This window comes from Orycteropus afer, unplaced genomic scaffold (assembly GCF_000298275.1).
Source record: "Orycteropus afer afer isolate SDZICR_OR568_19922 unplaced genomic scaffold, OryAfe1.0 scaffold00015, whole genome shotgun sequence".
Taxonomy (NCBI): domain Eukaryota; kingdom Metazoa; phylum Chordata; class Mammalia; order Tubulidentata; family Orycteropodidae; genus Orycteropus; species Orycteropus afer.
In genome coordinates, this window is record NW_006921602.1 from 19,402,292 (window position 1) to 19,417,432 (window position 15,141).

General features: G+C 35.7%; 1 protein-coding gene across 1 annotated transcript in view; it reads right to left on the minus strand.

The window, feature by feature from the left end:
- Window positions 1-3,249: 3,249 nt before the first annotated feature.
- The window catches only part of MINDY2 (MINDY lysine 48 deubiquitinase 2), a 165,098-nt gene continuing 153,206 nt past the window's right edge, over window positions 3,250-15,141 (minus strand). The window contains exons 7-9 of the mRNA XM_007958427.2: window positions 8,590-8,763; window positions 5,048-5,242; window positions 3,250-3,372 (exon numbers count right to left, since the gene is read on the minus strand). Of these exons, the coding sequence (XP_007956618.1) occupies window positions 3,250-3,372; window positions 5,048-5,242; window positions 8,590-8,763 (492 nt within the window). The remainder of the gene's footprint in view (window positions 3,373-5,047; window positions 5,243-8,589; window positions 8,764-15,141) is intronic.

Here is a 15,141-nt window from a genome sequence, read left to right on the forward strand (position 1 = left end):
AGTTTGCGATTCATTGAAAAAAATGCTAAGATTTTGTGCAAATAAAAAAAAAATGGTGGCTGTTGGGTTCAGTCAACTAATCTCTATACTAACTTAATTAATTAAGCTAATACTAAGAAGTATTAGGAAGAATTCTAAACATAATAGAAACTAAGTAGTCAGATACTGGAAATGTAACAATAAGATATAATCCAAAGCTTACTCTTAAATCTATGGCTCAGCCAACAATTTCTAACTTGACACCCTGAAACATGGAAGAAGTTACTTTAAACACATCTGACTGGCATATGATAGAAAATAACTGATGACAATTTAATTACCTAAAACTGCTAGTATGTGTTTGAACATATATATTGAACATACATATGTGTGTGTTCTTAAAATGGTCATTCTTAAATTTGAGGCAAGATGCCCCGATCCCTTCGAGAATCTAATGAAAGCCTTGGAAATGTGCTCCAAATACACATACACGTACACATACACAAGGAAGTGCTTTTAAGTGTGGATAACCTACTGTAGATCACAGCACTGTCGATTTTCAGTTAATAAAGACTGATCACTGACTTTAAGGAAGAAGCTTTGATAGTAAGGGAAAGTATGATGACTATATCCATGCATTCATCTTTTACCAGTTCTAATAGTGAATTGGTTAATGTAAATGTGCCCCTAATCTAACCTATAAATATCAGAAACAAAAAAGTTTAATTTCTAACTTGTGCTAGCAAAGTACATGTGATTATTTTCAAGTATTACAAAATACTGTGAAAGAAAGACTAATATACCACTATCAAATTCCAAGATACTCAAACCAGCAATGAAACATCTGAATACATAATTTGTTACCTTGAACAGAATACAAGAAAATAAAGACATGGGAATTCTAAATTCTTTATAACCTTCAAGGATGGGAAACCAGTATCTTCAGAAAGTCTGTTTTAATAGAATTGAACACTGAATTGTTTCCCCACAGTTATCAAAGTGAACATCTGTAAATTGTTACCCTTGGTATATCAAACTAAATTCCAGGAATGTAAGAAAGTCTAACTTGGAAATAGTGTATAGAAAAAGATTGAATTAACAAGATTTTTACTTCTTCTTTAAGTATACACTGAAATCTACTTATCTGATAGCAGCACGGCTGGTTTTAAGTGAGGTTTTTGTTTTTTCCTTCCAAAGGGAATGCAGAATGGCAGTATTATCTTTGGAACAAATTAAGATGATAGTAACTAATAGCAAAAGAAAAACTTGTACACATATGTTTTTCAAGGGCAATAAATAGGTAAGCCTATAAATATGGAAAAATATGCCTCAAATATGCTTTTTAAAATTTATCAGAGTTTATTATTTGTTGGTTTTCCTTATTAAAATATAACGCACTGTCACTACTATCTGTTCTAGGAAGAACAAACCCTGAGGCTTGAGTTTCCTCCTTTAACTATTAGCATGATATCAAGAATAAACTTGGATTCAGGTCAGTCTGTTCGAGGCAGCAGAGCATTTTATAGTACATCTGAGTACTTTGTCAATGTACACATATTCTGGGTTGTATCAAAAGATTCATCAAATATTTTGCATCAAAGATTTATACCCAAAACCAGTTCTCTGATGATTTACCATGCTATCACAGGAAATCTGAAAGAATAACAAATGTGTAACATAAACAGACATACAATGTAAGACACAAAAGATATATATAGCTTGACCCTGGATTTTTCCCTTAGAATAATTCCTTCCATAAATAAGACTTTACTTTTTATATACAGACTCATCCTATAACTGGTCGTGAATCATGGAGAAAGTTAAGGAACATAGCGTCAAAAATCTAGACCACATTTTTTGGTAGTCTATTGTCACTTCAGACTACAAGAGACATTCTCCAAGTGGATGCTCAGGTTAGATTAAGATGTTCTTAAAATAAACAAATTTACCACAGAGTAGAATGTCAATCACACAACTGCTTGCAGCAGAATAGTCTTTTAAAAAATGACTAAAGCAAAGTTTTAAATACAAAGTATATCAAAAGGACTATTAAGGATTATTTTCCAAACTATATCTAGAAATACAGGAAAATATGTGTTATCCTCATAATAAAGTTCAATAAATATTCTTTCTGAATCCTATAAAGGCTAAAAGATGTTATAGATCTTTTTGGTTCCCATAAGTTAAAAAATCTGATTGCTTTAACATAAATTCTTATCTGCTCTCAAAGAAAATTTTATTAATGCCTTTTCACTAAACTCAGAGAGTTTCTCAGTCTAACTTCCTTTCAGAATGTGCTTTTTAAATTGATTTTAATAAGTATACTTGATTTTCTAGCAAATAAACATGATTTAAATTTTAAGGTTCAAGGTAATTCTAGAAAAAGGCAGATACTCAATCATCTGCTTTTCCACATTCCCCGTATTTACAAGGCCTAGCATCCACTGTGGTTTCCTCCCTACACACTTATCACACTGTCAATAAATAGTAACTGTGGTCCAGTTACCGAATAGTTAAGATTGCCAAATTCCTCAAAATTTCACAACACTATAAAGCTGTTAATATCTGATTTTGTTAAGATATGAGTATTAGTGTTATGTAACTTTTGCTATTGGAAAGAAATACAAGTCTCTATTTTTTCTATCTAAATTAAATCCAAGTTCCATTATCAATTCTCAAGATAATATCTAAAATGTACATTCCTAAAGAAAGGTAAAGCTGTTCAAGGGCTGAACTAGTCCAATATACAATTAAAGATTATTTATTCTTGTTATTTTTTTTGTCTTATTTTTTGCTTTTTAAATTCCTATATTAAACCCCTGGTTTCTCATAGATTAGATCATAATTTAACATTGTAAAAATTAAGTTCAGAAACTATTGTGCTAATATTTAGATATCAGGAAGGAATCAGACAAAATCAATTACCTCCATGTTTAGAACAGAAGATAAAATAGCTTACTAACTGATAATGAGTTATGAATGTCACTATGACACAAAATTTGCTGTGATTTGCTTATTTGGCTACGAGTACAGTATATTTCATGAATGACCACACAGCATTTCCAACTTGTAACATGAAATTCCAGCTTATAAAGAGTGTGACTTGGAAAAGTCTGATTGTAACTAAATAACAACCTTCCCCCGGAAAAACATAAACAAAATCCATTGGGAAATCAGGCACAGACGGTATTTATCGGTTTTTCTTCCTTTTTCTCCCTGTGGTTTTGTTTCACAAGATATATAGGTGGTTCCAACAGAATCCAACACTTGTTACAAAATGACACAGCTATTTTTTTCCTTTTCTTTATCTTTTTCTCGAGGTTCCTTCCGTTTACGTTCACTATTCCCAGACTGTCTTCCACTTGATGGGGAGGCTTGTACTGGCTGGCCCTGCTTTAAGAAAAATACACAGGAAGAAATTTCTCCAACTATGCTAAGGCACTTAATCATTGATATCTAGAAAGACAAACTGCAAGAGTAAAATAAATCATTAATGGAAAAAAGAAGCCATTGGTATATCTGAGTAACTGTCTCTACAATTCTGGAGAATGAATCTCTACAATTCATTAATACATAAATTCTAAATAAATGGAATTTCAAACAATAACATGCAGAGCAATATTAACTGAAGCCTCAAATCTAAGGGATGTTTATGCTAACCTTGAGAAAATGTTAAAGAAAGTGACACTTTTTAGCAAACTATAATAGTTCTTCAAGACCTTATTAAATACTATGACAAATAGATGCTAAAGAGGGGCGCAAATTCTGAGAAATGAGATTAGGGAGTATGTTGTGTGAAATAAGACAGTGTGTCATTGTTATTCATAAGGTTTTCACTGGCCAATCCTTTGAGAAGTGGATGGCCCCTTCCTTCTTCTGAGACTGTCTTAGTCTGGAAGCTCCACTGAAACCATCCACCATGGGTGACCCTGCTGGTATTTGAAATACTGATAGCACAGCCTCCAACCTCACAGTCACATGCAAGCCACCACGGAACGACAAACTGACAGACAAGTGGTGGAATATGAGGCTTTTTAATGAACAGCTAATCATACTATGGTAGATTTTAACTTTTATGCTTGAGGTAGGCAATATTTGAGCTAGGAACAAAAATTTCGGTACTTGTTTTAATGGGAACTTCCATAATTAAGTTTCACCAGAACAAAAGGCATGTTGCTTTTTTTATGTACTCAAATCAGAAGGAACAGTTCTAGTATGACACAAGCAAACATAAAAGGAGGGAAATATTTTTTATTTAATGAAATGAGATTTAACATATAGAAGAAACTCACTTAAGAGTCATATATTCAGTCCCTAAAATGTCATCATTTAACGAGGGGAAGTATAAAAGGGACAGGTGCTGGCCTTTGTTTAATACTCAGTACATCAGACGTTAGGTTAAGTTTTAACAGCACACCACAAACCTATGAGTTAAGTATTATCTTCTATTTTACGTGTAGGAAAAGAGAGGTAGAGAACTTTGCCCAAGGAGCTGCAACTAGTAAGGGGAGAAAGAAGCAGGAAATACATTTGTCTGGCTCCACAATCTAAATTCTTTCCTATAGGACCTCATACTGCCCTCTTGTTGTTGTTGTTGTTATGTGCCGTCGAGTCAAACCCGACTCATAGCGACCCCTCCTTGGATTTCCGAGGCAGTATCACTACGGAAGTAGGATTGCCCAACCTTCCTTCCAAGGAGTGGCTGGTGGGTTTGAACCGTCAGCCGTCTGGTTAGCAGGCAAGTGTCTTAGCCACTATGCTACCAGAGCTCCTCCCTCTAGTTGATAGAAAGGACGTTATTCAACTTGTAGTTTATTTTCTTTGCTACACTATTAAGGACTTAAAAAATAAATATCTTGTCATCAGATGCCAGGAAAAAATAATCCCACTAACTAAATGAGAAATTTATTAGAATAACCACAAACTTAGGATAATGTCATAAAACCCATGGGTGCTAAAATGCTAGCGTAACTTAATTTACCTAATAAAATTTTTCTTTTTATTTTAGCTGAAATTCCCTTATCGCTAAAGTGGTCACTGTATTTAAGAATCAGAACACTAGATTTACCTGGGCCTGTGTAGAAGCAGGAGCAGCAGCTGCTGCTGCTTGTTCCTGTTCCTGGTAATATTGAGAAGCCCTTCTGTCCTCTTCTTCTTGGAGTTTCTTTGCTAGTTCCAAATCACTGATTCCTTCTGGGATTTGTTCCCAATTGATCTCCTGGCTCTGCTGTTCTTGTTGTAGAGATAAAGCCATAAGATAGTCCTGAGAAATTAAATTACAACAATCTTTAAAATTAGTGTTACTCAATAACTAATGAGCCTAAATAAAGAAGTTGTATCTATAAGGCTATATAATAGCTTTTAAAAACATACCAGAGCTTTAATATATAAATGAAAGTTATTTTTCTATTCCTCTTGGGGAGCTGTAAACTTATTTCAGTGATGCTCTAAATATTTTTGGAACTCATCTAAAATTCTTTCTAGTGTAAGTGCCATCCAAGAAAGTTTAAAAAACAAAACAAAAAAGGTTTCCCATTTGCAGAAGAAACGTATAAATAAGTCACTGTAGAAAATAAAGTGTAGATAGGAAAATTAAAATTAATCACTATATTACACAGAGATAGTCACTGTTCTTATTTTCATATATATACACTAGTATATTTTATCTGGGAGCTCTGGTAGTGTAGTGCCTATGGCACTTGACTGCTAACCAGAAGGCTGGAGGTTCAGACCCACCAGCCACTCCTCGGAAGGAAGGTTCCGCAATCTACTTCTGTAGTGATATCACCTTGGAAAACCAAGGAGGGGTCGCTATGAGTCAGGTCCAACTCGACAGCACATAACAACAACAGCATATTTTATCTATATTCACATACACAAACACACTTGCCTACCTTCTGAAACTATTGTTTTATAGTCTTTTCTCCTTTTCCATTTGCCTTAAGTCTTATATTTAAAAAAAAAAAAATCATTTCTAAAGGCCACATACCAGCTCATTATACAGTTACATTTCAATTATATAGCCATCCCTGCCCTTCTCCCAAAGATCCCGGGTAGGGCAAACCATTTGCACTTAAGTGCTAACCTAAAGGTTCATGGTTTGAACCCACCCTGGAGCACTGCAAAAGAAAGGCCCGGTGATTTGCTTCCATAAAGAATACAGCCAAGAGAACTCTGTGGAGCAGTTCTACTCTGCAATACATGGGGTTGCTATGAGTCAGAATTGACTGGATCACGGTAGGTTTGTTTTCTTTTCTCCCCTCCTCCCACATACATAACCAGATTATTGACAAAGAGAAAAAGTGGTACATTTTTGGTGAAAAGTTGTATCACCTAATATCCATTTTATTCATCACAGTTACTGCTGAAACTTGACAGCTTTGTGCACTTCTCCCCCATCCAACCCTAAATATGAGAATTTTAAATAACTTCAGAGGATACGTAGAAGAAGATCATTGCCTGTGAAGAGTTTGTACATGACTTTGTAGCATGACTACCTTACTGTTAACAAAACTTTGTCCTTCAAATTTTTTTTCTCAAACTCTTTTTTTTTCCTAAATCCCCTGGTCTTGAATCCACCTATTCCCCCAAACACTCACTGTTCTATAGAGTATATATCTTAATACTTTACAACTGTATTACTGTGACAATCTATTCCTTTTTCTTCATTACCTCTGCTCAAATATTCTTTACATGTAGTGATTAGAAAAATCCTGCAGTTTTTGTTGCAATTTGTGTGAAAGTTTACAGAGCAAATTCATATTCCATACAGAAGTTCATAGAGATTTTGTTTCATGACTCTGACTGCAATTCCCCACAATGTAAGAGCTCTCTTCCCACTTCCTCCCTGTAGTTACTTCTTCCCTGTGTCGTCCTTTCCTATGCATTCCTGCCCCCCTGAGCTATCTCCCTATGCAAATACTGCCCTTCTATTCTCCCATGACTGACTGTTCTAAGGAGCGTATCTGCCTGATATAAATGTTCACCCCATATGCCTGACTTACTGTTTGGGTGAAAGCCATGGAAGTGAGTTAAATTCCAGACCTGAAGGATAACAAGGGGCCATGGTCTCAGGGGTCTCACCAGGCTATCAGACCAGTAAACCTGGTCTTTTTTATGATTTTGAGTTTTGTTCCACATTGTTCTCCCATTCTATCCAGGATCTCCTGCACTGATCCCTTTCTGAATGATTGACACTAGTAGCTGGGCACCATCTAGTTTTTCTGGTCTCATGGTCATATAGGCTGAGGTTCACATGGTCCACCAGTCCCTTGGACTAATTGTTTGCAGTGTCTTTGGTTTTCTTCATTTTTCTTTGCTCTGGAAGAGGAGAGACCCATCGTTGCATCTAGATGGCTGCCTGCAAGCTTTTAAAACCCCAGTTGCTACTCACCAAAGTAGGATGTAGAACAATATTTCTCTGTAGTATGTTATGCCAATTGAGCTTGATGTACCCTGTCCCATGGTCCCAAGCCCAATGGTCCAACAACTCACTCCATCAGGGTGGCTGACTGTGCCTAAGAAGTTACCATAACTTTGCCCTGTTAGTTCTAGTTATAGAGACATTCTTACAGCACCTACAAATATACATGCTTTTCTGAATATGCCTGAAAATGAATATGTTGACTATCACGTTTGTTTTTCAAAGGAAAGTCAAGAGTCCTAGAAAGATTAGCATTTGTTTGAATCAAATATTCTGTGCATTCACAGAATGCTATTCAAATTGCCATTATAGAACTTAATGTATTAGTTGGTCAAATGTCTGATGCCCCTGCGACACTAACTGTAGAAACTTTTAAGAAAAAACTGATGAATTATCTTTGGATCCCCAGTACCTACTTACAGTGCCAGGAATACAAATGTTCAATGAACACTGGAGAGATGAATATAGTCTCTATGCACTTATTATCTGCCAAATCTGTGCCAACTGTTTAACATAATCATATTCTTGACTCAGTTGGGGAGGAATTCACATCACTGTCATATGTCTAGTAATATACATAGTGTGGGTCCAAGCCTGCCCACATGTAGCAGGCAAAAATCTCACTTGTCTTATATCTAAATGAAAATTCTACTCACCAGTGCACGTCTGCTGTGTCTATTCCTCTTTACTTTGGAGTCTACAGCTTATAGTACCTAACTACGTTTTCCCCACTGCATACATCTTCTAGACTCCCTCTCTCCTACTTTTTCATACTAGCCAAAATATATCTCAAATATGTGCTCATTTCTTCATCTCTACCACTCAGGCTAAGACACCATCACTTTCACACAGCAGCCTTTTTAAAAAGGTACAGTAGATCATGTCACTTCCATGTTTGACACTGGCATGGCTTTGCTACTGCAATTAGAATAAAACTCAAACTTCTTACCATGACCCTCACAGTTCACTATGTTCTGGTTTGTTGACCAAAGTGTGTAATTAATGTACACACAGAATGGTCACTTACCTATACAGAAGTATTAGCAGGTGAAAGTTTTATGTAAAAATTAGAGAAATTTCACAAGTTTATTAATGAATAAATCTTTACTTCAACTGAATTGAATAACTGAATTTACATAAGAAAGGAACAAGCATTTTAAACAATATGAAGAAGACAAAGCATTTACCTGATCTATCTGATCTTGTTGTCCTCTATACACAGTTTCAGGATCTGAAGGAGGCCTCAGATGAAATTCTGAGTCACAGAAATTTCCATCACCATCTACATTGTGTAGGCTTTCCCAAACAACTTTTTCTTCAGTAAGAAACCCTTGGTCTGTTACTAACAAATACAGCTGACCCTTAATAAGGAATAACAAATGAAAAAGAGATGTTAAACTGATCAAAACTAGTTAATATAATATGTAGGCAGAATTTTATAATCTATATGGTTAGAGCATATTACTTATTTCTGCTAGTCATATTTGCACAACATAATAAATAGTAGACCAAGTAGATACCTTATTTGCTCACTGAATTAAATTTACCTGGCTTTGAATACAGTTTATAATTGGCACACTAAAGTATAACAAGAAATAGGAGCTCTTTGTTGGCATGCTCAATTAATACATAACTTATAAATAGCTTTTGGGGACTTATAATCTCATTTAACAAAAGAGAAAAATATTATGCAAGTTCCTATAAAATACATCAGGTAATGAATAGGATATATTCACGATAAATGATACTGAATTGTCTGTTGGTTGTTTTTTAATTAAGCCTATATGACTAATCCAACCCATATCCTATTTTCCTTTTTCTGCACCATTAGTTGTTCTTCTGCACTCCTATGTACTCTGTATCTATTTCTATTCTAGCACTCACACTGTACCATAATTGTGTTTTCCGGCATCATAAAGTTGGAGCCTAATTTTTACTGAATCAATCAATGAATTTTTATATTATTTCTAAAGCCAAAATGATAGACTGTAGCACTGACCTCTAATTTTTCATGTGCATTCATTCTAACTCCAATCTTATATAAACTTTATTCTCCTTAGTATATCATATAAGGTTTGTAAACATTTTTTTCTTTAGGTTTGTAGAAGGTATTACTTTCCTCGACTTGCTCAGAGTTCCACCTGGTTAATATAGTGCTTACTATTGCACTAGAATCATACTATTCATGTTCTTTTTATTATTCACAATTAATAAAATTAAAAATGAGAAATTAAAAATAAGAAATTCTTGTAAAGAGTTTGAGGTGAGGGTGGAGAAATTACTGAATAAATTCTGAAGCTTTAAAAGACAAAGTAATTATTATTTTTGAACATTTACTCTGCATCCAGCATTGCAGGACAGAGCTCTTCCTGAAGCACAGTGCCCTTCCTATTGTCTACTACCACTTAGCTGTAGATACTGATCAATTTACATGGCCACTGAAATAACAGTAGCAACATGGAAAGTATTTGAAAGTAAAACATTTTGATAGAAAGTTTAAAGATACAGTTCCAAGCAAAAAACTGAGTTCAGGCCCATGCTCTATCCCCTTTCCATCCTTGTTTTCAGTCAGATATGTTCCAATCCACCAAATATCTGAATGCCTACTCTATACTTAGCACTAAGTGCTTGGAGATTCCTACTATGGAAAGTAATGATCCCACCTTACTCTGAAATTAGATACCCCTTTCTTAAGATTCCACAGAATTCTACACTTACTACTACCATATCACTTAATACATTAAACTGTACAAGCTTACCTTGTTTTACTGTGCTTTGCTTTATTGCACTTTGCAGACACTGCATTTTTTACAAATTGAAGGTGTGTGATAACCCTATGTCGAGCTAATCTATTGGCACCATTTTTTCAACAGCATGTGCTCAGTTTGGTAGTTTTCACAATATTTCAAACTCTTTCATAGTGTTCTCTCACATTTGATAGACTACAGTATAGTGTAAGCATAACATGTATACTAGGAAACAAAACAAAAATCAATCATGTGTCTCACTTCATTGTGATATTCGCTTTATTATGGTGGTCTGGAACAATACCTGCCATATCTCCCAGGTATGCCGTAGTTGTCCATTTATTTATCTCCTCTTATGGAGTTCAAACCCCTTGAGAACCACAACTATGTTTTATTCATCTATGTAGCCTCCTCATGACCTTACATACTTTCAACCTTCATTTAGGGTCTACTGTGTCCTATGATAATTTTAAATAATAATTAAAAGTTCTTTCCAGCAAGTTTCTGCTTTATAAATCTGGCCCTTCTGTTTATACTTACTCACAATACACTTCAACATACTCTTTTATAATATTATACAGTATCTAGGTTTTACTATTTGTTTTATATAGCTTGCTTGGGTAGGAACTATAATCTTATCAATAATTTTTCTCCAATGATACTACAGAATGGGTAAATTCTGGGAGAGTTTCTACTGAAAGCAATTATCAACCATCACATATGAATACTTCTAAGTTTTTACTGAAAGTAAATAAAATATGTATTTATTGAGCATGCCAACAAAGAGCTCCTATTTCTTTTACTGAAAGAGAGGCCCTTCCCTGGTATAGTTTACTTGTCTATTTGACCAATTTATCAAATTTAACAGAAATAAATAAGTAATTCCAACCTTTGAAATACTGAAGAAATCACTACCTCATTTTTTTTTTCTTTTGGGGGGTGTAAACTGGTTTGAATTCAAATTATTTACCCTCTTAAAACTTTAGTTTACTTTTCTTATAAAGTGAGATAGTGGCAGACTAGAGAATTTCTAAAGTATTTTATAAATTGAAACATGAAGTTTATTCCTACTTAACAAGCATCAAGTTCATCAACAAGGAGCTTTTTTAGCCACCCAGAGAGACAATCAGGCATAACTGTTGAGAGTGTGGAGTTGGAAGTCACACTGAGGTTGCTTACAAGCTGAGTTTGTTGTACTGTGGTGGTTTGCCTGGTGCTGTGATGGCAGAAGTTATGCCACTGGCATTTCAAATACCAGCAGGTTCATCACGGTGAACAAGTTTCAGTGGAGCTTCTAGACTAAGGCAGCCTAGGATGAAGGATCTGGTGATCTACCTCTAAAACAAAATGACCACTGAAAACTTTATGAGTAGCAAGGAATATTGTCTGACATAGTGCCAGAAGATGAGCCCTCAGGTTTGTAAGGAACTCAAATACGACTAGGGAAGAGCTGGTCCTCAAAGTAGTCAACCTTAATGACAGAGAGCAAAGCTTCAGGGACCTTCACTGGCTGATATAGCATGAGATATATCAGAAGAGATAATCAAAATTAGAAGAAACAATTGCAAATATCCATTAACAATTGGAACATGGGATATATGAAATATGAATCTAGGAAAACTGGAAGTTGTCAAAAATGAAATGGAACACTTGAAGATTGATACCTTAGGCATTAGTGAGCTGAAATGGACTGACATTGGCCATTCTAAATAGGACAATCATATAGTCTACTATGTGGGAATGATGAATTGAAGAGGAATGGAGTCATATTCATTATCAAAAAAGAACACTTCAAGATCTATCCTGAAGTACAACACAGTCAGTCACAGAGTAATATCCATATGCCTACAAGGAAGAACAGTTAATATGACACTTAGTCAAATTTATGCACCAACCACTAATGCCAAAGATGAAGAAACTGAAGATTTCACCAACTTCTGCAGTCTTAAATTGATCAAACATGCAATTAACATGTATTGATAATTATTGGTGATTGGAATATGAAAGATGGAAACAAAGAATAAGGATCAGTAGTTAGAAAATATTGCCTTGGTGATAGAAATAGTGTGGGAGGTCGCAAGATAGAATTTTGAAAGATCAACTATCTATTCATTGGAAATACCTTTTCTCGGGAACACAAACAGCAAATAAACACATGGACCTCTCAGACAGAATACCTAGGAATCAAACTGACTACCTCTGTGGAAAGAAATTACCTGATACCACAAATGGGTGGCTTTAACAAATGGAAGTCTGAATTAAGGGTTCCAGTTTGAGGAGAAGGCTTTGTCTCTCTGTTAGCTCTGGAGCAAAGTCCTTATCTCTTTGAACTTCTGCTCCTACGAGATCTTCACGTGCCTTGGCATATGTCTTCCCCGTCTGTGCTCTGCTCTCTTGTTTAATCTTTTATATCTCAAGAGATTGATTCAAGAAACACCCACCACTAATCCTGCCTCATTAGTGTAATAAAAACAACTTGATCCCAAATGAGATTATAACCACAAGCATAAAGGTTAGGGGAGCTCTGGTAACATAGTGGCTAAGGCACTTGACTGATAACCAGAAGGCTGGTGGTTCAAATCCACCAGCCACTCCTCGGAAGGAAGATGGGGCAATCTACTTACATAGTGATACTGCCTTGGAAACCCAAGGAGGGGTCGCTATGAGTCGGATCTGACTCGACGGCACATAACAACAACAACAACAAAGGTTAGGATTCACAATACATATTTTGGGGGGACATAATTCAATCCTTAACAGATGGAGAAGCTCAATATCATTGATTAGAACAGGGGCCGATTGCAGAACAGACATCAGTTGCTCATATGCAAGTTTATATGAAGAAAATTAATTTTAGAAGAAGCTGAAGAAAATTAAAACAAGTCTGCGAGAGTCAAAATACATGCTTGAGTATATCCCACCTGAATTTAGAGACTATCTCAAGAACAGATTTGACATACTGTACACCAATGACTGAAGACCAGATGAGTTGTACGATGACATCAAGGATATCATACATGAAGAAAGCAAAAGGTCATTATAAAGACACATAAGAGAAAAAAGACTAAAATGGATGTCAGAAGAGACTCTTAAAGTTGCTCTTAAACATAGAGTAGCTAAAGCAAATGGCAGAAATGATGAAGTAAAAGAGTTGAACAGAAAATTTCAAAGGCTGACACGAGAAGACAAAGTATTATAATGAAATGTGCAAAGACCTGGAGTTAGAAAACCAAAAGGGAAGAACACATTTGGCATTTCTCAAGCTGAAAGAACTCAAGAAAAAAAAAAATTCAAGCCTCTAGTTGCAATATTGAAGGACTCTATGAGTAAAATGAACAAAGAAAGCATCAAAAGAAGATGGAAGGAGAGCTTGGTGAATGAAATCCCTGAGACTCTGGCCCCCAAAGGCATATACTTCAGGTCTGGAATTGAACCCACTCCTGTGGCTTCCAGCCAAACAAGACAGGCACATGAGCTGAACATTACATTAGGTAGATACACTCCTTGGAGAGATCAATCATGGTAGAACAGAAGGACTGTGTATGCACAGGGAGACAGCTGGGGTGGGAGGGAGAGTGCCTGAGAGGGAAGGACACAGGGAAGAAGTAACTATGGAGAGAAACTGGGAAGTGAGCTGTTGCAATGAGGGAAATTGCAGTCAATGTCATGAGACAAAGTGTATGTGAACTGCTGTACGGCAAATGAATTTGCTCTGTAAACTTTCACCCAAATCACAATAAAAATTAAAAAAAAAAAAAGAAGAAGAAGAAGAAGAAGAAGATGGAAGTAAGACATAGAATAATTGTATGAAAAAGTGGTTGATGTTCAACCATTTCAGGAGGTAGCATATGATCAAGAACCAATGGTACTGAAGGGAGGCTAAATTACTAACTAGAGGGTAGATATATATTATATCTTGGATGAAGGAAAAGGCAATATACACTAAGGGGGAGATCAGCATAAAATGCTCAAAGCAAAGAAAGACACTAGGAGGATTACAAGGATGAATGGCAACAAAGGTAGATACAATTACATGCACACTCCTACACCATCAGATGTGTTTTTAAATAACTAAATTAAATGGATTTTTACTTAAATATTGCCTTCTGTGTGAAAAAAAAAAAAATCCAGTATAGTTTGAGTAGAGGAACTCTGGTGGCACAGTGCATAAGGCACTTGGCTGTTAACCAGAAGGTCAAAGGTTCAAAGCCACCAGCCACTCTGTGGGAGGAAAAAGAGTTAATCTACTTCTGTAAAGATTTACAGCCTTGAAAGCCAATGGGGGTCGCTATGAATTGGAATCAACTCAATGGCAGTGGGGCTTTTTTTTTGGTAGAGCCTGACTCAAGAGAAAAAAGAACAGACAAATTTATTTCTTTAATATGACTTTAGTAGAACAAAACTCCAAATATAAGAAAGATCAAGTTTACTGGTCAGATAGACTAGTGGAACCCCAAGACTATGGCCTGTAGTCACCCTTCAAGCCTGGAACTAAACTCAATCCTGTGGCTCAACTTTCAACCAAGCAACAGACAGGCCTATAAACTGAACAAAATAACACCAGGGAAGAATGTTGTTGTTGTTGTTGGAAGTATGTACTCCTTAGGAAAATCAACCAAAGAAGATCATTAGGACAGCATTTGCCCAGGGATAAAGCTCAGAAGGTAGGAAGGGATAGGAAAGAAGGACGAGTGTAAATGATAAACACTGGGAAGAAGTGGGAAGAGTGCTGTTACATCATGGGGACAGTAATGACTGTCACAAAATGTGTATGGATTGTTGAATGGAAAACTAATTTGCTCTGTAAACTTTCACCCAAATCACAACAAAAAGTTAAAACAACAAAATGTGACTTTAGGATTGATTTAGAACTATACCTCTGGATATTGAAATAGAAAGGAAGTTGAAGAATTTTATCAGCTTCTACAGTCTGAAATTGACCAAACATGCAATCAGGATGTGTTAATTATCACTGGTGACTGGAATGCAAAA